The 24,148-nt window shown below is 42.4% G+C and overlaps 4 protein-coding genes across 5 annotated transcripts in view; 3 read left to right on the top strand and 1 right to left on the bottom strand.

Annotated features, from left to right (window-relative positions):
* Positions 1–1,758: 1,758 nt before the first annotated feature.
* LOC134178622 (protein VAC14 homolog) lies at positions 1,759–11,875 on the bottom strand. Its single transcript, XM_062645508.1, has 16 exons — positions 11,748–11,875; positions 11,537–11,687; positions 11,304–11,471; positions 9,700–9,762; positions 9,513–9,620; positions 9,348–9,457; positions 9,185–9,291; positions 8,986–9,117; positions 6,992–7,362; positions 6,125–6,190; positions 5,725–6,059; positions 5,054–5,228; positions 4,872–4,990; positions 4,725–4,804; positions 4,486–4,639; positions 1,759–2,152 (listed from the first exon to the last, which is right to left on the bottom strand). Exons 1-16 carry the CDS (start codon positions 11,858–11,860, stop codon positions 1,999–2,001), a joined length of 2,406 nt encoding a protein of 801 aa, XP_062501492.1. The 5' UTR covers positions 11,861–11,875; the 3' UTR covers positions 1,759–1,998.
* Positions 11,876–11,971: 96 nt separating this feature from the next.
* Positions 11,972–13,812, top strand: LOC134178119 (tubulin beta chain). Its single transcript, XM_062644910.1, has 5 exons — positions 11,972–12,066; positions 12,132–12,240; positions 12,307–12,417; positions 12,511–13,463; positions 13,529–13,812. Exons 1-5 carry the CDS (start codon positions 12,010–12,012, stop codon positions 13,646–13,648), a joined length of 1,350 nt encoding a protein of 449 aa, XP_062500894.1. The 5' UTR covers positions 11,972–12,009; the 3' UTR covers positions 13,649–13,812.
* An 8-nt stretch (positions 13,813–13,820) lies between these two features.
* LOC134178120 (ras-related protein Rab-2A) lies at positions 13,821–19,319 on the top strand. The gene is made up of 8 exons (XM_062644911.1): positions 13,821–13,953; positions 14,020–14,091; positions 14,260–14,327; positions 14,397–14,479; positions 14,568–14,660; positions 14,727–14,763; positions 14,820–14,894; positions 19,023–19,319. The coding sequence occupies exons 1-8, from the start codon at positions 13,908–13,910 to the stop codon at positions 19,182–19,184; spliced, it is 636 nt and encodes a 211-aa protein (XP_062500895.1). The 5' UTR covers positions 13,821–13,907; the 3' UTR covers positions 19,185–19,319.
* Positions 19,320–19,589: 270 nt separating this feature from the next.
* Positions 19,590–24,148, top strand: part of LOC134179096 (chromodomain-helicase-DNA-binding protein 8-like) — a 34,321-nt gene continuing 29,762 nt past the window's right edge. For both annotated transcript variants that reach the window (XM_062645996.1, XM_062645995.1), the window contains exons 1-2: positions 19,590–19,710; positions 20,274–21,556. In XM_062645996.1, the coding sequence (XP_062501980.1) occupies positions 20,283–21,556 (1,274 nt within the window). In that variant the 5' untranslated portion in view covers positions 19,590–19,710; positions 20,274–20,282. The remainder of the gene's footprint in view (positions 19,711–20,273; positions 21,557–24,148) is intronic.

Here is a 24,148-nt window from a genome sequence, read left to right as displayed (position 1 = left end):
CCGCTGGCGAGTGTATAAACAAAATACACCCTCTCCACCCAAGAGTTGGCACGAGGGCAAAGCCCGAGCTGGGCTCAGCAAGTGTATTTCGTTTATACACTTGCCAGAAGGTCTATAACCACACCCAGCTGAGGCGTTGATAATCCTTTAGACGCGAAATTCAAATCAGTTGTGTAGCAAAATGTTCAGTGATGAAGATGCTTGCCTCAGCCTTACTCAGGCTGAAATCGACTTGGGCATTGAAACAGCAGATTTGCCAGTTAGAGACTTTTTGGAAGCTATATAGTAAACTGCTAGACGTTGATGTTGTTTCTGATCAGCAGTCTTCTGAATCTCGTTTCCAAGCTCCCACTTCATCCAGAAATTTCCAAAAGTTTCCTGATACGCGTGTTCCCCCAACACCCCAAAAGCTACTGCATGGGCGGTTAGAGGGTTCAACGCATGAAAGAAAGGGAGAAACAAGCAGCAAACTGAAGAGGGAACGCCAGGGCGGTATGCGCATGATCTGCATGTTATGAACACTAAAGAAATGAACTACTGGCTTGCACGGTTTGTGCATAAAGTTCGGAGGCAAGATGGAAAGCCGTATTCACTTTCTACCATGCAGCAGATTGTAGCTGGTTTACAGCGTTTTGTGCACGAGTATCATTCTGTTGCTGGACGCCCACGGTTAGTTTTTCCAGAAGGACAACTCTCAGTTTAGTTTGCTCAGGTCTGCACTTGACGCACGCATAATTATAAGAACCCGCCAGGCAAATGTCGGAACACACAAGAAATAAGCACAAGCTCTAACAGCAGACATGGAGGCTAGCCTTTGGAAGAAAGGTGTTTCCAGTTCTTCGTTTGCTCAAACTCTTCTTGACACACTCTTCTTACAACTGCAAGCTATTTGGTATGCGATCTGGAGATGAACATCAAGACCTGCATGTAGAAATGTTTAACTTTGGGGCAGACGACATTGGGCAGTTCTTGACGTTCAATGGCGGTAGAAGTAAAACCACTCAGGGTGGCCTACGTCATGCTAAGCTTGCTTTCAACTCCATCAAACACTATATACAGCAAATTTGAAGGTGACTCATCATGCGTTCTACCGCCAGTATTTTGATATTGTTGGTTCAAGCGGTCCTTCTCGCATGCAAGCCTCTTCCTCTTCGTTGCTCTGGCAACATTCGTTTTAGTGCTCAAGTTGTTGGAAAGAAAGCTTACTATGAAGCGAATTCGTGAATCTGGAGGTTTTGACGGCTACTCTACTAATCACTCTGGAAAGGTAACGTGTGCTTCGCAGTTATTCGAAGCTCAAGTGGACGAGCAACTGATTATGATTTGATAAGACAAATTGAGAATCAATTTGCGATGCCTGGATCCCAATACTCGCATTCAACCCAATCGATGGGCCAACGATCAGACGTAACACTTTCTCTATCCCTTATCTCAAAACTCTTGACTTGTCCCCTCAAGCCATTTGAGATGAAAAATTATCAATCCAGCTATCCAGACAAAAGTCTGAGCTTTTCTAAATTTCATATTTTATCGACACGCTAAATTTGCTTCTGACACTTCTAAATTTTAATTAATATCAACATTAGTAGACACAAGCATTCCTTGGGACTACAATTTCTGCTTCTTTGTCAATTTCATGTAGCGCCAGAACCAATACTCTCGCGGTTGCAAAGCTCCAGTACATGCAGTATTGTATACAGGACGTTGTTGTCATCAGGGAGGGCTGCCAAAAAGTGTAGCTCTGCACATTCACAATCCTCCAATAATCAAAACAATATATGTATGTATAACTGGATATTGAAAAATATAAACATGCATCTACATAGTGCTAAGCTAGGCCCAACAATATAAAGAGTCAACATTATATCAACAACAAATTCGTCTAAACAACAATGAGGCATACAAAACGTATAAAGCAGCACTCCTCTACTCAATGAATCTATCTGTTCATTGTAATTCCTATTCAGATCATCTCTATATGATACAGAAGTGTTGAAATCAAAGACGTTCTAAGGAAGTTTTTCCTTGTAGTAGTGTTTGCTTTGCTTCTTCGGAATGTTTAGCTTGAACTGTCTCGAAGTGGCGTAAAAGATTATCAAAGTCAAGCGTCGAAAGAAGGCGATCTCGTTCACTGGATACTTTCGTTACGCGACTGTAACACAAACACAATAAGACAGACAGAACAAAGAGACATACAAAGAGTGACAAAGAGACATATACAAAGACAAAAATAACAGAAAAAGACATAAATGCAATACACAAAACAGACAGGTAGAGAGACAAACAGACAGATGGACGGACAGACACATAGTCCATTCGCTGTCAGGTAGAGAAGATTGAGCTTGAGTGTCAACAATTCTGTCCTCGTCACATGTTGCACTTTCACCACACATTTTCGTTTGGCAACTATGACTATGATGACGTGATTATGGCAAGGAACTGGACATCCAAGGATACTATCTAATCACTTGTAACAGGGGGGGGGGGTGTGTGATCGAGTGCACACTCACAACTCAATTGTGTCAGCATGGTCTAACTGCCTTTCTCAACTTGCCACACAAACTACAGCTACAATACATGGTATATCAACAGTGACAAGAGGTCAGACATCCTCGTTTATGACCCAGATTCAGGTGCAGACATTGAATTAGCTGTGCTGTTGGGTCATCCATGGTGTTTGGACTCAGTGAAGGCAGCCTCCAAAGAAGAAAGAGTAGCAGCAATGAAACAGGAAGGAAAGAAAACGACCAAGTATAATTTTTAGCTGCTGCCAGAAGGGTTCTGCCCATTGGTCATTCCTCAACGATTTTTATTGTTGGGGTGAACAAGCAGTAAAGTATTTGAACAATCTGGCAAAGAGTGCAAGGTAGTCTCGTGTAGCCAAACCCCTCCCCTTTTATATCAACAGGCAGGGAACGGGTTTGGTGAAATTGCACACAAGCAACTAGTAATTAGATTAAGGTTAAGCTGACAGGTGGTAATTACTGGAAACACTCTTCTCTCTGTTGTCGACGAGAAATCACTTGTTGGAAAGCTCACAACAATCAATGGACAGACTTTACGATAGTATGGTATTATTCTTGGTATAGGGCATTTAGTTAGCTACGAACTCACAGAAACTGCACGCTAAACTCTGCATAATTAATTGTTCGACCGCCACGCCATCGCCTCGATCTCTTCCCGCAACCCTTGAATTTGCTGATCTATCTTATGAAACAAAGCAAGCTTCGTTCGGCATCGCATCACAAACAGGCTCGATCGAGCTGCTTCTGTCTAATCAGCTGGTCCACAAAAGAATGTCCGACTAGTTTACACTTGCCAAGATGTCTACATCACTTGAGCATTGCAAGAACCATTTCTTTGTTTTGTGCATGTTGTTGGAAAGAGACTCCAAGCACAAAGCACACAAGCCCGAATCCATTGTGTAACAATCAACTTGTGTGGGGTTGATTACACGTTTATGTTAATGTACTTATCTGCCACCTGGAAGTCGGTGGCAAATGGCATCTCTGCTTGTGTGCAACTTCACCAAACCCTTTCCCCGCCGGTAGATATCAAAAAGGGGAGGGATTTGGCTACCCGAGACTAAGTGCAAGGGATGACGAAGAAAAACAAAATGAGACCAACTTCAAGACCAAGTGGCAATCAATCATTTCAGTGACATTACAATGATGTAATGCGAAAGTCATCTCGGGCAAACTTATTAGCATGCAGTAGCAAGATTAAATCGTCAAAACGTAGTGTACTCAGTGTAAGTTCGAATGCTTCAGGATCGCAATGGCTCTGTTATATTAGTGTTGCTGTGGAGGTTTCTCTGTTGCTCATGATGTAAATGTTTGATTTAAATGGAAAATACATATGTATGTATTGAGACAGACAGACAGACAGACAGACAGACAGAAAGAAAGACAGAGAAAGACAGTAGCATATCCATCCATACAACTGTGCATGGACGTAATTGCAGCCCCTGCCAACACAGTCCCTAGCTATGACCCACATTACAGATTCAGACTCAGAGGACATGACCTAAGCTACCAGCAACAACGCAGTAACCAACAACTGTACGCTATGTTAACAGTTGCTTCACAATGTTCTCCACTGTACACGTCGTTCAGATGTCTTGACACTCCCATGCATAACAGTCAACTAACACCACGTGCCCACGATCTCTCAAACTGCACATGGAAGTCGACAGGACTCAGTATGAAGCATTTCTATTGAGGACCATCCACTTTCCAACTTGGCCAATTGGTGTACTGCATTACATGATAAGCAGTTTCGGATTCAGGGCACCACAAAGACCAAAAGCCAGGCGTGAAACATAAGTACAAAATAGACAAACAGACAAACAGACATGATAAAGTCATAAACGCTAAATGACAACTACATGCACACAAGGCTGTGACATGCACGCGCATGTGCGCGTGCACGCACACGCACGCACGCACGCACACACACACACGCACACACACACACACACACCACCTTTCAAACGATGCTTGTTTCGTAGTAGGAACACAACTAAGTCTGTTCCTTAACATTGTAAATGCCGAAGTCTGAGGCAGCAACATCAGCAGACCATTCAATGCCTTTATCAGATAATGATACCTATCAGGCTCCAACATCTGCAAACGCAGATCTGAAAATGACAACAACAACAACAACAACAACAACAACAACACTAAATACAAATTCTCCCCATTCACGATAGAGTAAACACTCACAAACAAAAACGGGAGACTCAATTAGCTGAACCATTTTGTCTATCTCCGAAAGCATGGCGGCATTTACGTTGATATCTCCACTGTAAGATGACAATAACAACATAAACTCCCAACACACATCACACATACCATGATGGTGTGTTATACAATTTACATATGAGGCTGCACGCATGCTTGTACGTCTGAGTGAGAAGACAGAGAGACACGGTGGCGACAGGGCTGTGGCTCCACGAGTGATAGAGGCTGCTAAACAAATCGACACTGTCCTGTCACAAACCAACAATGACATTCACTCGAATCGTCTGACACGAATCTCGCACAACGGCTACTTTCGATTTCAGATCTCGGAGGTCGCTTCTCAGCGTGAACAGCTCGACCGACGTTAGGAGAATCATGTTGAGGTTACGAACCATCGTCGACGCAAACTTCAAGTCGTCCTCTTGCAACAAGATCTCGGCGAATGCACAGTAAATGTCCTTCCCGTCAAGCAGTAAACACAGCTGTCTAAATGAACAGAAAGAATTCGACTATGAGTAACTTACTATATAGAATGATAGGGCATACCTAACTAGTAAACGAAGCTGTTCTACTCAGTTCAGAGCTACGTGTGGTGTGTGGTGTGTGTGTGTGTGTGTGTGTGTGTGTGTGTGTGTGTGTGTGTGTGTGTGTGTGTGTGTGTGTGTGTGTGTCTGTGTACATAACTGCTGGCTTGGCAGTAACATCATGCAGCAGACGGGTACTTGTGGGCCATCATGCCTAGTCCCACAACTGCACCATAGTCAGCGCACCAGGATGATTCTGGCCAAGCTCCAGAAGGATTGTAGCACTGGCCCTAAGTCTCCATGAAGCGCATGGAGGCCCTGTCTCTAGAGGCAGGGGGAGTTATCTCTGCAATGACCTCAAGGTCGACGTCGAACATTTGTCTATTTTGTGTATGTGTGTGTGTGTGTGTGTGTGTGTGTGTGTGTGTGTGTGTGTGTGTGTTTGTGTGTGTACATACCTAATAATAAAAGAGCCGCGATCCTCTAACAGTTGTCTGTCTGTACTGAACAACGACACCAAACTCGTCATAAATTTCGTGAAGTAAATCGTGAGATTGTTCTTCTCGGCCGCTTTCAGTGGAGCCACTTCCAAACCGTCTGTCCTCGAGTTTCCCGTTGTTGGACTTCTATTTGATCCATTCTTTGACTTCTTTTTTCTCCTAGATCCCGGCGTATCTGGAGGAGATTGGCCAGGAGACGGCTGCTTCAATGCCGACGCTCGAAATGCCTTTATTACACCCTCGGCCGACGACGACGATATCTCACCGATGACTTCAAGGTCGAGAAGAACGACCTGTACAGTACAACAGACACAATAGACGTGCATGAAATAGCAATGTTGTCTAATGTCACGATTACCTCGTCCGATGCATCTGATAGGCTAGACAATAAGACTGGAAACAATTGCTCAGCAAGCAAAAACATCTAAACAATCATAACGTATTCGTGCGAGTCACATCAGAGTTAGGGGTCGTCCATTTTTCCATCGTTTTTCACAAGCATATAAAGCGTACGTTAGAGGGAGAGGGACAGCACTGAGACATGCTGTATGCTCTTGAAAACTGTTTGTACATGCGCATGCGCAGGGCCTGTTCTGGCATATTCATTAGAAACTCTATTGACTAAAGATGAATGAAACTGCTGGTTCTTCAAACTGACACCAAACAGTTTAAACAGAATTAAATCTGTACCTTATTTCTACTCCTAGTGGCACTTCTCGAATATCCTAGTTTCTAGATACCACATCCAGGCGTGTTGGCATGGAGCTTGGCACACAAAATGTCCACCTCAATCAGTTGAGCCTAATGGCTACTGTATGGCTAACATGTATCAACACTTTGTGAACGCGTTCGTGTTTGCCAACTCTGAACGTCTTGGCTGTCTAGATGCTGTTGCATAATAAAGCACAAACACTGCAAATCTGGCAGCATAGAGGAAAAGAGAAGTATTCGAACGCGTTGTTGATAAGTTGGAAAGGACCAAGGAAAGCAGCGATACAGCGTACTTTCAACCGCAGTTCAATGCTGAAGATGACAAAGGAGCAAACTACACATTTGTTGGGTTGCTGATAAAGGCTCATTCACAATGTGAAATTGTACTGTTCCAGTCTAGCGACATTTTATTGTACGCTTTCACGAAGACGGTAGGGTAGGAGAGTAAGAAAAGCTGTCGCTTTGTATGCTTGTGAAAATGTCAAAAAGTGGACAACCCCTAACAAGAATTTACCTTTTTAGGTAGTCTGTCGTGGAGGTTCAACATCCATCGAAGCACAGCGAGTCTCGTTTCGACCGATTTATTCAATAGTTGAAGAGTGAGGACTTCGATGACCGGTTGCAATTGAAAGCCCGTCGCATGCGATGACCCTGCCGCAGACGTTGACGAACCTGGTGGAGAATCCTCGACACCACCTGTCGCCGGTGGAGAAACGCCCACCAAAGGCTCACAGTCATTGTCGGATGACGTACTACTGACACGATTCATCACTCTCCTAAATACCGGGTCGTAACGTTTCAAGTAGTTGAGATCCATGTGATCATCTTCCGATGTGATCAACTTCATCAGAGCTTGGTTGGCAGCAATGGCGACATCGCGAACGTCTAACAGCAAACACTTACTTAAAACAAAGTGCTTAAAATTGCATCTATTTAAAACAAGAAAATTTTGTTACAAAAGGTCACATCACAGGGCTCAAAAATCGGTCCAACTAGTTGTCGTTTGACGAGTTTCCAAAATTTTTTGGTCGTCAAAAATTAATCTAGGCCATCATGTTGATATCAATCATGGTGTTTAGTGGTATGCCGCCATTTTGCACGACCTTCTAGAATTCAGTGCAGTGCAAGTATTCCCACAATGGCATGCAACCGACACACACATTGCTGCTGAGCCAATGGATGCGATGTGCTAGATATTACAGAGCTAGACATCTTCGAGGAAGACAATAGTGATGGCTAATTGAATTAGCGATTAAACTCATACCACCTCTCTTTGTCAAAACAAGGCAGAGTTTCAACCAGACTTTCACATATCACATTGCGGAAGTAGTCCGTTTCTTGCTACTAAAATCATATCTACCTATTTTGATAGGATTTACCATTGTCTCTACTGCTCCCTTGTCCCAAACTCATGCCTTTTTACTTTGTCGGAATCCTGAGATAGTTCTTGCACGCTCAGTTTCATTGTCCAGGATACATGAGCAGTTTGTCAACATACGGCGTGCTGCTGGTGGTACATACTACGCATACATGTCATTGTACAACAAATGTCCCAATGTGAGCATCAAAGCGGCGCATGTTTTAGTACAGTACAGTTATCTGCCTGCAAACCGAGAAAGCCATTACAAACTAGCATTGATCTGCTCTAGTCATCATTTGACGACCTAGACCCTTAGAACTAAACTTCATCATTTCCCTGCCTTGCAATGAAACAGACCTCCAAAACTACTCTTGATTATAATAATCCACAGCTATCCAACATATTATTACACTAATAAACAAGTAAACAACAAATAATAACAAAACAAACAAAAAAGACCAAAAACAGAACCTTCATTCCACCTACATTGCCAGAAGTACACTCAAACTCCAATTTATCCGAGTAGGTTGGGATTAGGAACGGCCACTGTGTGTAACTTGAAACTGCCCGGTTCTTGGAGCACTCCACAGATCTCAAAGCAAATGTTATTTATTGTACCCTTACCTCTATATCTCGATTCCTACTTGAAAGCATGGCATGCACTGCGGAACGTCATACCTACATTACATGTTCACTCTATGTCACTGGAAACAGTCACTATAACTAAATCTTGGAACAAAAACAAAGTGATTGACGTTTGCTGAAGGGACTCCCTCTATAGGCCACGTGGTCCACGCTAGAAACACGTGACATAATTAGACGGACGTGCCCGGATGAGGAGAGTCTGGATAAGGGAAGTTTGAGTGTAATGGCTCAGGCAATGAATTTGTAAGCAAACTAGTACTGCACCTGATAATGCAAGATCCCCCTAAGGTAACAGCATAACAAACTACTTACCATACATTACTATCATCAGTATGGTAAACAAGTAGATGAGCAAAACACTTGTGTGCACTAAGCCACTGCTCATCAATGCATGCATTGCCCTGCATGAACTTGTTACAAACACAGTCGTATATAAGTAAGCTTAAGTACATAAGCAAGAGACCATCACCTAGAGATTTCTACATGTTACATACATTACATACCTTGCCGATCGTGATACGCTACACATGGAAGAATGGCAGTGAGAAACCCTGAACACAATGGCAGCATACGTCTTCCCGCCAGTGTAATAAACCCATTGACCCACTGTAACGCTGTATGCTGAGTAAGACGATCTACAATAGAGAAAAAGCAACTGTGCCACAATCAGTCAACTACACCAGACTAGTCCATACACTCAACCTTGTGACTGGCAATGTACAACAAGAATGTTAGCCATTGCTGTGTAATTCACTGTATTTGGACACTCTCTGATCTCCTTGACAAACTCTCCTAATCGAACTTGACACCTAAATCATACATAACCAGAAGACATTCAACTGGTAACTCTAACACCTTTCCCTACATTCTCCGGATCTCTTTACTCGGGTCACTCAATATAAGAAACATTCCGTCAAGAAATTCAGGAAGATATTTCAGCAAGTCGATCTGAGGTACAGCGTCCAGCAGTGTAATCTACACTTCATATAATTAATATTAATATCAATCACTTGATTGCCAAACAACATACCCACTGGACGATGAACTGCCTAACATGTTGATTGTTGCTGTATATCCTGTCTCGAAGAAGATGAATAAAAGCATCGACATCAAACGTCGGAGACTCGGTCACAATATCCTATTGAGCATCACAATTTGATAGAAAAATTAAATCCCAAATATTGATGTGTCTGACACACGACATGACTGCACTAAACCTTTATGAGGCGATCCAGCAGCTCGGCTCCATTCTTCACATTGAAGTCCGGATCAGCTGCCAACTAGTAAAAAAGACATCAAGTGAGATGACGGGACAGAAGCGTTGAAAGCAAATTAAAAGTGGTTGGGACTACGTGTCCTACAGTTCTAAGCGGCAAAAGTGCAAGTTAGCTGCAACTCCAAATTCAGTTTGACATCTTGGGAAGTTTCTTCATATTTTTGCTATTTGGTTACCACTATTTTTTGAAGTAATTTTTGATTGTCACTCTAATTAAAGCATTTTTCTGCATACAGTATCCCAGCAAGCACGTCTGACAGTACACTGCTGTGTCTTCGGTCTCATTGTAATAAATAAACTGCCACTTATCAAACCAGATACATTCAAAACTACGACTCCAACAGATCTCTTTGGAAACTTGCACATCGTTGGTTGGTGGGGGTGCTCTGGCACGGCTATTTCCTTTGCGGAAGCACTCATAGGACCAGACAAGGTTAAACGCATTCACACAGCAAGAATGGCCTTGATGCCCCAATGTACAGTACTGATTTATTGAAACAAACTGTAAATTGTAAAATTGATGACTACACAGAGTGAAATATAACAAATGGTCATTGGTCGTTGACCGACCAACTAGTGTTCATGACCAACCACAATTTGCTTTGATTGAACATACCTACATGATTGGTCAAGGTGTAATAGTTATTGCATGGATGGGTAGGGAATGAGGGACCCAAAGTCTAGACAACGGAAGCAGCAGGCAAAATCTAATTATAGAATTGATGATCCTCAGATGGATGAGTGCACAAGCAACAATACTGTAATACTACAACAGTTTTAACTGTTTATATTTTGATAGCGAATACATACAGTAGTGAATATAATGCAACAAGAAATTGAACTAAACGTTGATTTCAATAATTACAAGGATTGTGAAATTAAAACGTTGAATGCCTAAAATTTAAAACGTCAGGTCAGCTCTTTGCTAGAGCACAATGTCCACACAATTTTTTTGCCTTATATTCCACTCTGGTATGTAGACTGAAGAGGAAACTTCATGCCGACTAACAAAGCAGATTAATCGTCAAAAAATATATTACTTATTTAATTATCTATACCTAAACCAAAGTTACAACAATCATCATGTGGAAAAAGTAATTTTTAAAAATCTGGTTGTGCTATATAGCGCGACCTGTCTGACCCATTCCTACCTCACTATGGGAGCGACCTCAGCATCACCCACACAAACAAGTGAACATCCCAGCATCATCTCACCACTAACGTGCCCATCTGCCACCTGCTTACAGACACCTAATAACAACACCCCTCTATTACTCCCTTCCTTTAGAGTGACACTCAAATGTAACATCAAAGTGCAAACAGAGATATTCACAACGGAAGTGACAAAAATACCATTCGAATTGCGCTCGCCGGACAATAAAAAAAAGTTGCAAAGAGGCTATTCTCTCTGTGTTGCGCGTGTGAACGGCTATTTAGCGCGCGTGTTTCACTCATGCTCGACGACATCAAAATGTGTGGTGCTGCCTGTGCGAGTATGCCGGTGAATGTGACTGAGTGCGTGGGCGAGTGTCGTGGTGATCAGACCTTCGAGATGTCGTCGAAAATGCGAGTGAAGTAGGGCAGGATGGCTCGTCTCGATACTTTGGCGACGTTGTAGAGCGCCTCGCACGCGTAGTATCGCACTCGACTGTCCTGGTCGTGGAAACAGCTGAGAACAGGCGGGATGAGCCTCTCAATGAACTTTCCGGCCTCCTAGAAGCGAGCAAACGCCGAATAATTTTATAGAATCTACGACGTGCACGTAGAGAGAAGAATACAATTCCAAGAGCGATGGCCGTGGCGGCCAGACCGATGAGGCCTCCTTTCTTGCTGTTTGCATTCGGTATTTGAATGAATTCCTGGTTGAGAATGAATGCAATGTTGTCGACTTGCTTCCAGTCGCCCAACGCGTTGAGCTCCTTGATTGTTCTATAGGAACGAAATGATATGAAGACGCGCCACACCCACGCGTCAAACGACAGTTCCGACCTTTCCAGTTCGAGTGCGGCGGTCTTTCGCTTTTCGTACAATTTGTCGTTGAGACCTTTCGCTATCAGAGGAGGCAGAGGTCCGTAGTCTTTGTCCTTGTCTTTCGTCGCCATACAAGCATGCCACACTCTAAAATAAGAAATTTGGCATTACGCAAGCGCAGTCGCCGACCAATCAGTGTCCGCGTCGGTCAAACAGCTTGTCGACAATCACTCTCAACTGAAAGTCGCCCTTTGTCGTTGCTGTGTTTGTGACATACAACATGCGTGAAATCGTTCATCTTCAAGCAGGTCAGTGTGGAAATCAAATCGGCGCCAAGGTAACGTGTTTCGCACCTCGTCACATTCAAATTTCTCTCATCACCATTTGACTTTTTGTCTTTAGTTTTGGGAGGTAATCTCGGACGAACACGGCATCGACCCGACAGGCACATATCACGGCGACTCCGATTTGCAACTAGAACGCATCAACGTGTACTACAATGAGGCTACAGGTCGGCGTCGCTTTTCCCGCCTATTTTTTCTGTCTAGTTAGCTGAATGAATTTGTGTGGCTTTTAGGTGGAAAATACGTACCGCGAGCTGTTTTGGTAGATCTGGAACCAGGAACGATGGATTCGGTTCGATCTGGCCCATTCGGTCAAATTTTTAGACCAGACAACTTCGTTTTTGGTGAGTGTTCGGCTGGCTGGCTGACCGGAAGTCGCAGGGGGAGGGGCGTGACAACAGTTTATCTAGTGTTGGCCTAATCGCTTTGCTTGATAGGTCAAAGCGGTGCTGGTAACAACTGGGCGAAGGGGCATTATACAGAAGGAGCAGAACTCGTGGATTCCGTTCTTGACGTTGTCCGGAAAGAAGCGGAGAGCTGTGACTGCCTTCAGGGATTTCAACTGACTCACTCGTTGGGAGGCGGAACCGGATCCGGAATGGGTACCCTTCTCATCTCCAAAATTCGAGAAGAATATCCGGACAGAATTATGAATACGTTCAGTGTGGTGCCGTCACCAAAAGTCAGTGACACTGTTGTTGAGCCATACAATGCCACGCTCTCGGTTCACCAACTTGTTGAAAACACCGACGAGACTTATTGTATTGACAACGAGGCTTTGTATGACATCTGTTTTCGTACTCTAAAGCTGACGACGCCAACGTACGGTGACTTGAACCATCTTGTTTCAGCTACGATGAGTGGAGTCACCACTTGCCTTCGGTTTCCTGGTCAACTGAATGCCGATCTTCGAAAACTAGCCGTCAACATGGTACCGTTTCCTCGTCTCCACTTCTTCATGCCAGGATTTGCTCCTCTCACCAGCCGTGGCTCACAACAGTATCGTGCCCTGACGGTTCCCGAGCTCACGCAGCAGATGTTTGATGCTAAGAACATGATGGCTGCATGTGATCCTCGTCATGGCCGATACCTAACAGTCGCGGCAATGTTCCGTGGGCGCATGTCTATGAAAGAGGTCGACGAGCAAATGCTAAATGTCCAGAACAAAAACAGCAGCTACTTTGTTGAGTGGATCCCTAACAACGTCAAGACAGCCGTCTGTGATATTCCACCACGGGGTCTCAAGATGTCGGCTACTTTCATTGGAAACAGTACAGCTATTCAAGAACTATTCAAGCGTGTCTCCGAGCAATTCACTGCCATGTTTCGTCGAAAGGCCTTCCTTCACTGGTACACCGGTGAGGGAATGGATGAAATGGAGTTTACTGAGGTGCATACTCATTGTGTGTGTGTGTGTGCTTGTGTGTTTGTGTATTCAATACTATTTACTTTTAGGCTGAGTCAAACATGAACGATCTCGTGTCTGAGTATCAACAATACCAGGATGCTACTGCTGAAGAGGAAGGTGAGTTCGATGAAGAGGAAGGTGAAGGTGACGGCGAAGATGCTGCCTGAAGTGATGCACTCATATCAGTACACAAACTATATGCATGCAAGACCTATTTATCTATATCGAGAGTTGCTATTTACAATCAGAGTTGAGAAGAGAGTTTTATGTCTATTAGACGTAATACAAATTACAGAGATACTGCTGACTATATGACAATAATCATGTGACTGGTGATGTCATCCTGACACGTGACTTGATATCAACCCGGTGAGGGAATCTTGGTGCAATTACGGTCTCTGATAGTGACGATTGAGTGGAAGCAAGATGTCGTACACGTACCTGTTCAAGTACATAATAATTGGAGACACAGGTCGGTGCTGTGCGACACGTCACTCGTTTCGTTACGACGACAACGTTTTCTGTCTCGCATTTGTAGGCGTAGGAAAGTCGTGTTTACTCCTACAGTTTACCGACAAGCGTTTTCAACCCGTACACGACCTCACAATTGGTAAGCAGCGGTAACAACGGACAAACACGCGTCTTATCGTTTTAGCGTTTTCAACTTTCTACTTTGGACGTCTGTGTCGAATGTTGCGACGTCGTGTAGTTTCCTTATTTAGTCTTGGAAGACGATTTGTTGTGTGTTGTGTGAACGCGCGATGTTGGTTGGCATTAGGGGTCGAATTTGGTGCCCGGATGATCAGCATTGATGGCAAGCAGATCAAGTTGCAGATCTGGGATACAGTGAGATGGCATGAATTCGTGAACTCTGTCAGTTGGCAGTGTCTTGTTGTGTATTGGTATGATACTTAGGCAGGACAAGAGTCGTTCAGGTCGATTACACGATCTTACTACAGAGGAGCTGCTGGTGCTCTCTTGGTGTATGACATTAGCAGGTGCGTTTGGTCACATGTGGTTGTTGTTGTTGTTGTTGTTGTTGTTGTTGTTGTGCCTGCTTGATTGACTGGTTGTGGGTCAATGCAGAAGAGACACATTCAATCACTTGACCACCTGGCTGGAAGATGCTAGACAGCATTCGAACTCCAACATGGTCATCATGCTGATCGGAAACAAGAGGTTTTTATGTCTCGATTGTGTATCTCGTGTGTGATGACTTCACTTCTTATCGTTATCTGTCTGTAGTGATTTAGAGGCTCGTCGGGAAGTCAAAAAAGAAGAGGTTTGTCGCTCAGTTTTACATGAATTTTTAATCTGTTGATTGTGCGGGATGTGTAGGGTGAAGCATTTGCTCGTGAGCACGGTCTTATTTTCATGGAGACGTCTGCAAAGACAGCAGCCAATGTGGAAGAAGTAGGTGTTGAGTTGAGTGAGGTATCATGTAGAAATCTTCAATTATTATGTTCAGCGTTCTAGCCAGGATTTTTTGCCAACCGTCAATATGACGTCATTAAATATAATGACGTCAATTAATGACGTCAACTAATGTTTGATGTTGACATATTTGGTAATGACATCATAAAATTACTTTATCTGTTCCCTAGTTGTATTAGAGTCAGATGCATGTATATTAGTAGTACAGTAGTAGTATATTGTTGTATGTAGACATCCTATGTTCCATGGATGAGACAAAATACAATAGACCGTAAACTACAATTTTAAAAAGAAGTGTGGTTTACTAACTGTAACAAAATGTCAGAAGACTCTATGTAAGTCTTGAAGTTACTGCATGATTGGTAGGCTATTCAATAAAATTGCCACTGAGATCTTGTTGAATAAACGTCATTCAACATAACCAGTTTTCTCGCCAGTACCGTCAGTACCGTCATTTTGACAGTTGGGAGAGGGAAAGACGTTTGGAGTGGGAAAAATAGCATTTATTGACGGTTGGGAACAGAATTGGAAAGCCTTAGCATACCATAGTGTGGCAGCACCGATCTAAAGACATTAGTGGTCTTGATGGTTCCAAAGTTGCTACAGAACAATCAATACATATTCTCATGTCAGACATCTGGTAATCTTAGGGAGTGTAGGGTCTCCTTGTTGATGTTTGAGGTGAATTCCTGTTGACCTTTCACACAAGAAGTGCTAAGGAGACTGTGCTTGCAGCAGGTCTTCTACTAATTATTATTTACCTTTAATCTCTTTGTACACCCTTACTCCTTTAGGTCGGCTTATAATTCCAACTTGTCATTGTAATATCTACTGTATGATCTGTCTGTCTATCTGTGTTATGTCTAACAAGGTCAAGCCTCTTGTCATGTCAGTTGAGGTCGTTTGTTTTGCCGAAAGTGAAATGACGTTCGATTTTGCTTCCTCACACAACTAAAGAGCAAAAGAGACTGATGTGTGACAAACGGAATGGAAAGGAAAAGCTAAAAAAGAGAAATGTCTGTTTTTTAGTTTCCGCGCGTTATTTTGACAGAAATTATTGCTAAGCAACCATTATCACGTGACTATGCGACCATTGTTACACGACTATCTCAGTAAACAATCCAAGCGTGAACGAAGAATGAAGACAAAGCCAGAAGAAGAACAACTGACAGTCTGTTTTCTGAGTTTCCGCATTTTAACAGAAATAATTGCTACCTAGCAACGCAACCATTGTTACGCGAATAAGTAAGACAGAACACCATCACTTGCCTAACACAATGCTAATCGAGCATTTACTAGTATTATGGTCAATTGGGACTGAATTGGTAAGCCTTGGTAACGTAAGCAGAGAAAATTTTATGAAAATCCATGAGATAGATAATTATTTTGATAAAAGGAAATCTTGCTTAACACTATGTTATAGTCTTTCATAGCCAGACTCTTTCTGCCACATCACACTTCTGAGCGAAAGGCGTCTTGTGGATAGACTTTGAAGTTGTTGTATTGCTGCCTAGCCAATAATCGGCTAACTAAATACCGGATTTGGTTTCTTAATTAAATGCTTTACTAGAGACCAGATTGGTATGCATGTAGTGCTATCCTATCTCAATTATCTTCTTTTGTTTCATAGAGAATAACTCGAAAACTGTAGCTAGAGTCATTGCTGTGTGTGAAATCTGCATGTCTGCAGTATGCGCAACCAATGCAACTGTGGAAACATTGCCGTTGACATCTCATGAAGTTGTGATCAATGTCTGACGTAGCGTTGTGCGCTTGTGTTACAATGAAGACTGGATGCGAACGTACTGGATGCTGTTTGTCTAAACGACTGCAAACAGTCCATAGTATGCGATATCTGGAAGTGCTCAATGGAGCTGACGTCATAGGATAGTTGGACTGTGTGCATACGAATCTGGTCTTTAGTAAAGTGTTTAGGAAACCAAATCCGGTATTTAGTTAGCCAATTTTTTGGCTATGTGGCAACACAGCGCCTTCAAAGGCTGTTCACCAAACTCTTTTTGCCTGGAAGTATGACGGCGAGGAAAGGGTCTGGCTACATGAGACTAATACCCTGTTTACACGAGCACTTGTAAACGGGCCAGCCGGGGCTGGTTCGTGTCAAGTACATTGTGTAAACTCATAGCGTGCTGGAAAACAAAGGGGCATGCTTATTTAGTAGAAATAGGTTGGACAGAGATGGAGAACTCTGTCTTATCCAATTATGGAGCGACCAAGATGAGCAAGAAGTTTCGCTTTTGAACTCCATTGCTGTAATTTTTGCCTGACGATAGACCTACGTCTCGTATGACGTCTCATATATGTCCTATGCATTTCTCGATATGACTGTTGTAAGCCATAGAGAAAAACTCGAGCAGCTTGGCTTCTGTCCATCGCAAACATGAGCTAACGTGAGCTATGTCAATCTCAAGTAACTAATGCGCGTTAATGACTCGCATTGCCTTCCTTCTACAGAGTGTGTCATGTAAACGCGGTCTGGACTACTAGGCTGGCACGGCTTGGCTTCGCTCGCTATGTGTGCTCGTGCTAACGAGGGATATCGTGCTAACGAGGGATAACAATGTTGTATGTCATATGGTGTAGCTGGGAACTCTTGTGCCTTGTGTATTTGTATAGAAATTAAATTAGAACTGAACAGTTTGTATTACAGTATACGGCTATTGTTGTTTATGGTTAGCTTTAATTTATATCTTGTTGAAGCCAAATAGTAGGACTAAGGTACAGTGACTGGGCGAGTGGCATACTTAAACGTGATTGGTACACTTTCGGTTTGTGTGGCTATGTACAGTTAACCCTCAGTCTAGTGACATGCTGGAGAGCAGTGAATTGATGTCATTATATCGTGAGGTCACTTGTCAAATCTGCGTGTGTTAATTAAATCTGCAAACCTGATTAATGCACGTGGTTTTCACTTATGTGGGGGTGGCCACAGTAACACACATGATTTATATAACTATCTTAGGATGGCATGTACTGCTAGTGCACTGTAAACTTCTACTTGTAACTACAGAAATCCTGTAGGATTAGAACCTGCCACGTCATTTGCAGCCATTTAGGCAGATGAAGCATTGCAGCAGCTCTTGCTTCACGTGTGCACCATGTGACAAAATGTTTGTTGAAGGAAGGTTAGGCTACGTGACCTGGAGGTCAGTAAATTGAGGGAGATTTGTATACTTGTAGGCATCTTTGTATCCTCTTGCATATGTCTGTCGTTATATCCAGTGTTCTTATATCAAGAGGCAAAGTACCTGTTTGTGTATGCATGCAAATTTGTCCCACACTATCTACGTCGTTATATTGAGGGTTGACTGTACGTACACTATGTGTGCATTTATACTGTATGTAACTGTCTGCTCAAAATTTTTCAATCCGTGTTTGTGTTTGAATGTAAAGTGGTAATCGCACACAATGGATTGATAACCTGGTACAAACCATTTGTGAGATGACGTTTGTACTAGAGCAGTTTGCTTTTGTTTGCAGATAGGGTCTTGTTGGAAATAGACAGTTGAGACACACTTGACTGCATGGTGTACGCACAAGCATTGGAGTATATTCTGAGGTTTTGAGTCATGAGGCATAGAGCTGGGAAGCATCTGGCTAAATAGCAGGGATTCAGACACGCACGCACGCACACACACACACACACACACACACACACACACACACACACACACACACACACACACAAACACAGTGACACACAAACACAGTGACACACACACACACACACACACACACACACACACACACACACACACACACACACAACTACGTGCACATACACTCGTAGCTCTGAGAGAATACAACACATCTTCATTTGTTAGTCTAGTTTAGATTAGCAAGGTGCTACTGTAGAATTTACCAATACATTTATGTTTGCAATTGTTGTAACAATTTGTATCTATGTGAATGGCCTTTCTCAGTAATTTTGAATTTAAATTTTTTTAAAGATTTTATGAATCAGGCAATGCCTAATTACTTTGTCTTCGTAATGTACTTTGTAATGTGTCTTATTAGTATAACCAATTTAATTAATCATTTATATATTTATATAGTAAGTAGTCTGATCATTGCACGTTTTCTGTTTAGGCGTTTATCAATACAGCGAAGGAGATCTATCAGAAGATACAAGAAGGGATATTTGACATCAACAATGAAGCGAATGGCATCAAGCTGGGTCCACAGCACACCCAGAGTGCTTCCCCAGTTGCTGCTCAGTCGGGTGCACAGCAGTCGACTGGCTGCTGCTGAACGGTGGACGCGATCACTGACATTCCATACCGACAGCAGGGGAATTATGTACAGTAAAATCGTTTCTTTCTTAGTCTGTAGTTGTCCAACTGTTACTGTATTCATAATCATCTGTATTGTATTGGAATCAGGCAATGTGTGCTTTTGTGTAGCGTGCGCTAACGAGATGTACTCCGACAAATGACGCAAGAAATCGCATAATTTACGAGATGATTCCGATGACCTTGCGTTAGAACTTCCGTTTCTAGCCCTATATTTAGTCAGGGAATCCGAAAGTTGACGCTTTACGAGACATCCGTCGGTCGCCTCTCTGATTGGTGGACGACGTAATCACGTTACCTTGCTGCTCTCTGATTGGCCAACGTGCTGGCAGGTTGATGGGGTCCGATCCACGCTGCGTGAGCGCGGGGCCAAATCGCCCCAAACGGGAGCCTTACTCGCCAATATCGAGACACGGTTGTTTCGTTTTCGTTTATCGTAAGTCAGCCGTGAGGCGTCGAGTGGCTGGAAGTTCTTCGAGAGTACGGTAAGTCGATTTGGCCTCGAAATACCCCGATATGAGACCTAGCCAGGTGCCGAAACCGCCACATCTGCCATGTTTCGCTCGCTCTCGACGCGCATTGCGTTTCCCCAAGCACTCCACTCGACGGCTGTTCGTCTGCTTCGTCTTTGTGGGTGTTCAGCATCCGGTGGGCTGTACGAAAAATCTAAGAATTTCGTGCTGGGGTCCCAAGCGACCTACACACGTAGGGGATGGAGTGGGGTGACACGCCCACATATGGAGACTATGAATGGTCGCTGAGTGAGTCACAACGTGTCATTGGACGTCGCGTTTGCTTGCCCGTTGCGTTGGAATGAAAGAGAAACGCGTTACGCTTTGTTTTTTCTTGTCGAGACGGAACACGGTTTTGTTCCCGCCCAGTTTGATATCAGTCGCGACGTTAGTTGACTAATTTTCCGAAAATTGATATCCGGAAACTGTCTTTGATTCGTTTTCGCTCTCGTTCGTCGCGCCGCGCTCGATTGAGGAACGAGCCCCCGAATTGGGTGCTCGCCTGACTGACTGCGTCTTTGTGTGTGTGTGTCTAGGCGGTCGAGATGGCTGAAGGTCCGGGGAGTTCGGCCTGGCTGAACCGCGCAGATGCCGGGGCTCCACAGCCTCCGCCTTACAGCATGGCGACTCGTTCGGCGCCGTTTGGTGGACCTCAGAACGCGCAGCAGCATCCGACGGGTTCGTCGGATGGTTTTGCGTCTGGGTTTACTGGCTTGATGATAGGCGGTCAATCCGCACCGGGATACAATGCGCTACAGCGTTCAGTCGTGCCTGCGTCGTTGAATCAGTTGTTGTCAAACAGAACGGGTGCCGTTGGGATGGGAGGAAATCCTTCGCAGACGTCCTGGAGGCCTCAAGCATCGGGATTTCCTCCTCAGTTGAGTGCATCTGATGCTCAAAAGATTCAGCACCAGAAGATGTTGGCCCGACTGGCGTCCGTACCTCTGCATCATCCAGGAGCTGGAAATATGCCTCAACCTCAGCAGCAGCAACAGCAACAGCAGCAGCAGTTGTTGACATCTCAGAAGTCTCAGTCGTTGCAATTACCAGCTGCTGCACAGACAGCGCAGCTTCATTCCTCTCTCCAGCAACTGCAGTCTGGTGGTGTTCACAGTCCAGCTCCTCTTGCTCCTCCAACTCCTCCTTCATTCAGTATGCCACAACAGCAGCAGCAACAACAGCAGCAACCACAGCAGCAACAGCAACCAATGGGAGGACAGCAGGCGATTGTGAATGCATCTCATACTCCTCATCAACAGTCATTTACAGTACAGCAATCATTGAATCCCAGATTGTCAGTATCGCATGCAATTACAGGTCAACTGAGAGCAGTAGCTCTGCAAGGTAGGGGAGCTCCACAAGCCAGACCGATGTTACAACAGCCCGGCATACCTTCTCAGAGAATTTCCTCACGGCCACTCCCGGCCGTTCGATTTGCTGTGGACCCGTCCAGCTTGCCTCCGCTCCTTCCAAAGATACAGCAAGTTCGACAAGAGTTGCTCAAAGCCGATCGTCTGGTCGGCGAGCAGAGAGAAACGCAAATGGCCAAACTTCAGAAACAGTTGTACATTTTGTTGGCGGCATTTCACGAGCAAGAGAGACGGAAACGACAAATTTTAGAAGAAGGACGGAAACGACAGATGGGTCAAGGGGTACCACCTCAACCCGGTCAGGGGAGTGCTGGTGCCGGCCAGCATTTTCAATTACAAGCGAGCAGAATACATCAGCAAGGTGACAACTTCAGGGCAGCTCCACAAGCTGTGTACAACATGGGACATCTCGGACAATTGTATAACCAACCGATGATGGCTAACAGGAGGTAACTAAAGAAGTAGAGCTTTATTTCATCATCCTGTGAGCGTCTACGTGCTGTCTTTGTGATGTTTCTGTAGTATCATTTGTGTTGAATGCTGTTGGTGTTGACTCAATTTATTTATTTACTATTTGTAATATTTTTATTATTTTTTATTATTTATTTATTATTTACTATTTGTAATATTTTTATTATTTTTTATTATTATTTATTTACTATTTTTTATTATTTATTTATTATTTATTTACTATTTTTATTATTTTTATTATTTATTTACTATTTTTATTATTATTATTTATTTATTTATTATTTTTATTATTTTTTATTATTTATTTATTTACTATTTTTAATATTTTTATTATTTATTTATTATTTATTTACTATTTTTATTATTTTTATTATTTTTTATTATTTATTTACTATTTTTATTAGTTTTTATTATTAATTTATTTATTTACTATTTGTAATATTTTTATTATTTTATTATTATTATTAATTTATCTATTTACAATTTTTTTATTATTTATTTACTATTTTTATTATTTTTATTATTATTTATTTATTTATTATTTTTATTATTATTTATTTATTTATTATTTTTATAATGTTTTATTATTTATTTATTTACTATTTTTATTATTGTGTCGTTATGCCTCTCCATAATGGGCAAGTGGGGTCTTTACCCCCATCTAGGCGCCCACCAACCCGGCAGGTGAGCTCAGCGGGGTACATGTTTCCGTGTAGTCCATACGGCGATCAATGACTAGCCAATTCGATATAGATTGCAGGCATTACGGTGACCACGTACTCGATACAGCACGCCTAGTGGATATCAACGACCACCAGGAAAGCACTGGACGTCATCGTCAACGGATCGTTCACCAGACCACAGAAACTCCCCAATGGCTGAAACGAGTCATAGTCTCATGGATAAAGCTAGAGAAACATGAGAAAGAAAGACAAACAAGTTTCATAATTTACTGTCGTCACTGGATTATTTATTATTATTTTTTAATATTTTTTAATATTTTTTATAATTTTTTTATTATTTATTTATTATTTTTTTTATTATTTATTAGTATTTTTATTATTTTTTATTATTTATTTACTATTTTTTGTTATTATTAATTTTTTTATTTATTATTTTTTTATTTATTTATTTACTATTTTTATTATTTTTATTATTTATTAGCATTTTTATTATTTTTTTATTATTTATTTTCTATTTTTTATTTTTTTATTTATTATTTTTTTATTATTTATTTACTATTTTTATTATTTTTATTATTTATTTATTATTTATTTACTATTTTTATTATTTTTTATTATTTATTTATTTATTTACTATTTGTAATATTTTTATTATTTTTTATTATTATTCATTTATTTATTTACAATTTTTTATTATTTATTTACTATTTTTATTATTTATTTACTATTTTTATTATTTATTTACTATTTTTATTATTTTTATTATGTGTCGTGCTCAACCAGATCAGTTTGGTTTGTAAAGTCTATTACAAGTACCGGAAGCAAACCCTGTTTCAGAAGTACTTAGACCATCACGGCTGTCTAGATAGAAGACATGACTTTACAAAGGATTCGAGTAGTTACGCGTAGCCAAACCCCTCCCCTTTTTATATCTACCGGCAGGGAAGGGTTTGGTGAAATTGCATACAAGTAGTGGTGCCATCTGCCACCGACTTCCGGGTGGCAGATAATTACATTAACGTAAACGTGTAATCAACCCCACCCAAGTTGATTGCTAGTTACACAAAGGATGCGGACTGTTGTGCTTTGTGCTTGGAGTCTCTTTCCAGCAAAACGCAAAACAAAGAAAAAGAAACGACTCTTGCAATGCTCAAGCGATGTAGACATCTTGGCAAGTCTAGATAAACTAAAAGTGTTACGGACATTCTCTTGTGGACCAGCTGACTAGCTAAACAGAAGCAGCTGGATCGAGCCTGTTTGTGATACATTGCCGAACGTTGCTTGCTTCGTTTCTTTGGCTAGATCAGCAAATTCAAGTGTTGCGGGAAGAGATCGAGGCGATGGCAGGGCAGGTTGAAACAATTAATTATGCAGAGGCTAGTGTGCAGTTTGCATGAATTCGTAGCTAACTAAGCGCCCTATACCAAGAACAATACCATACTATCGTAAAGTCTGTCCATTGATTGTTGTAAGCCTTCCAACAAGTGCTTTCTCGTCGACAGGAGAGAGAAGAATGTTTCCAGTAATTATCACCTGTCAGCGTAACCTTCATCTAATTACTAGTTGGAAAGACGTGGGCGTATGCCTGGCACCACTGCTTGTGTGCAATTTCACCAAACCCTTCCCCGACGGTAGATATAAAAAGGGGAGGGGTTTGGCTACGTGAGACTAGGATCCGAGTAGATCCCAGAAGCACTGTTTTCTGTAAGTGCTGCATGTTGTGATGACCTGGAATAATGTCCAGCCACCGTGTAATACCTGCGTGCACTGTGTCCAAAGTTCCCAAGACCACCGGAACCACCAGTGTTCAACAGTGCCACATGCGGCTTATCTCCACTTGCAAGTCGCTGTACTTCGCCAACTTCTCAGCATGTTTCTTGCCAATGT

This window comes from Corticium candelabrum, chromosome 4, assembly GCF_963422355.1.
Source record: "Corticium candelabrum chromosome 4, ooCorCand1.1, whole genome shotgun sequence".
Lineage (NCBI taxonomy): Eukaryota > Metazoa > Porifera > Homoscleromorpha > Homosclerophorida > Plakinidae > Corticium > Corticium candelabrum.
The sequence above is the reverse complement of the archived record's forward strand: the minus strand, read 5'-3'. Positions and strand labels throughout refer to the sequence as shown.

What these genes read in the sequence shown, in the direction of transcription:
- LOC134178622 (XM_062645508.1), bottom strand. Translation starts at nt 11,860, where the DNA reads ATGGCGACGAAAGACAAGGACAAAGACTACGGACCTCTGCCTCCTCTG. An exon ending in GCCGCACTCGAACTGGAAAG is followed by an intron (nt 11,688 to 11,747) that starts GTCGGAACTGTC and finishes TCGTTCCTATAG; the next exon opens with AACAATCAAGGAGCTCAACG. An exon ending in TCCGAGATCTGAAATCGAAA is followed by an intron (nt 4,991 to 5,053) that starts GTAGCCGTTGTG and finishes GGTTTGTGACAG; the next exon opens with GACAGTGTCGATTTGTTTAG.
- LOC134178120 (XM_062644911.1), top strand. Translation starts at nt 13,908, where the DNA reads ATGTCGTACACGTACCTGTTCAAGTACATAATAATTGGAGACACAG. An exon ending in CATAATAATTGGAGACACAG is followed by an intron (nt 13,954 to 14,019) that starts GTCGGTGCTGTG and finishes TCGCATTTGTAG; the next exon opens with GCGTAGGAAAGTCGTGTTTA. An exon ending in ATGCTGATCGGAAACAAGAG is followed by an intron (nt 14,661 to 14,726) that starts GTTTTTATGTCT and finishes ATCTGTCTGTAG; the next exon opens with TGATTTAGAGGCTCGTCGGG.
- LOC134178119 (XM_062644910.1), top strand. Translation starts at nt 12,010, where the DNA reads ATGCGTGAAATCGTTCATCTTCAAGCAGGTCAGTGTGGAAATCAAATC. An exon ending in GAAATCAAATCGGCGCCAAG is followed by an intron (nt 12,067 to 12,131) that starts GTAACGTGTTTC and finishes TTTTGTCTTTAG; the next exon opens with TTTTGGGAGGTAATCTCGGA. An exon ending in ATGAAATGGAGTTTACTGAG is followed by an intron (nt 13,464 to 13,528) that starts GTGCATACTCAT and finishes ATTTACTTTTAG; the next exon opens with GCTGAGTCAAACATGAACGA.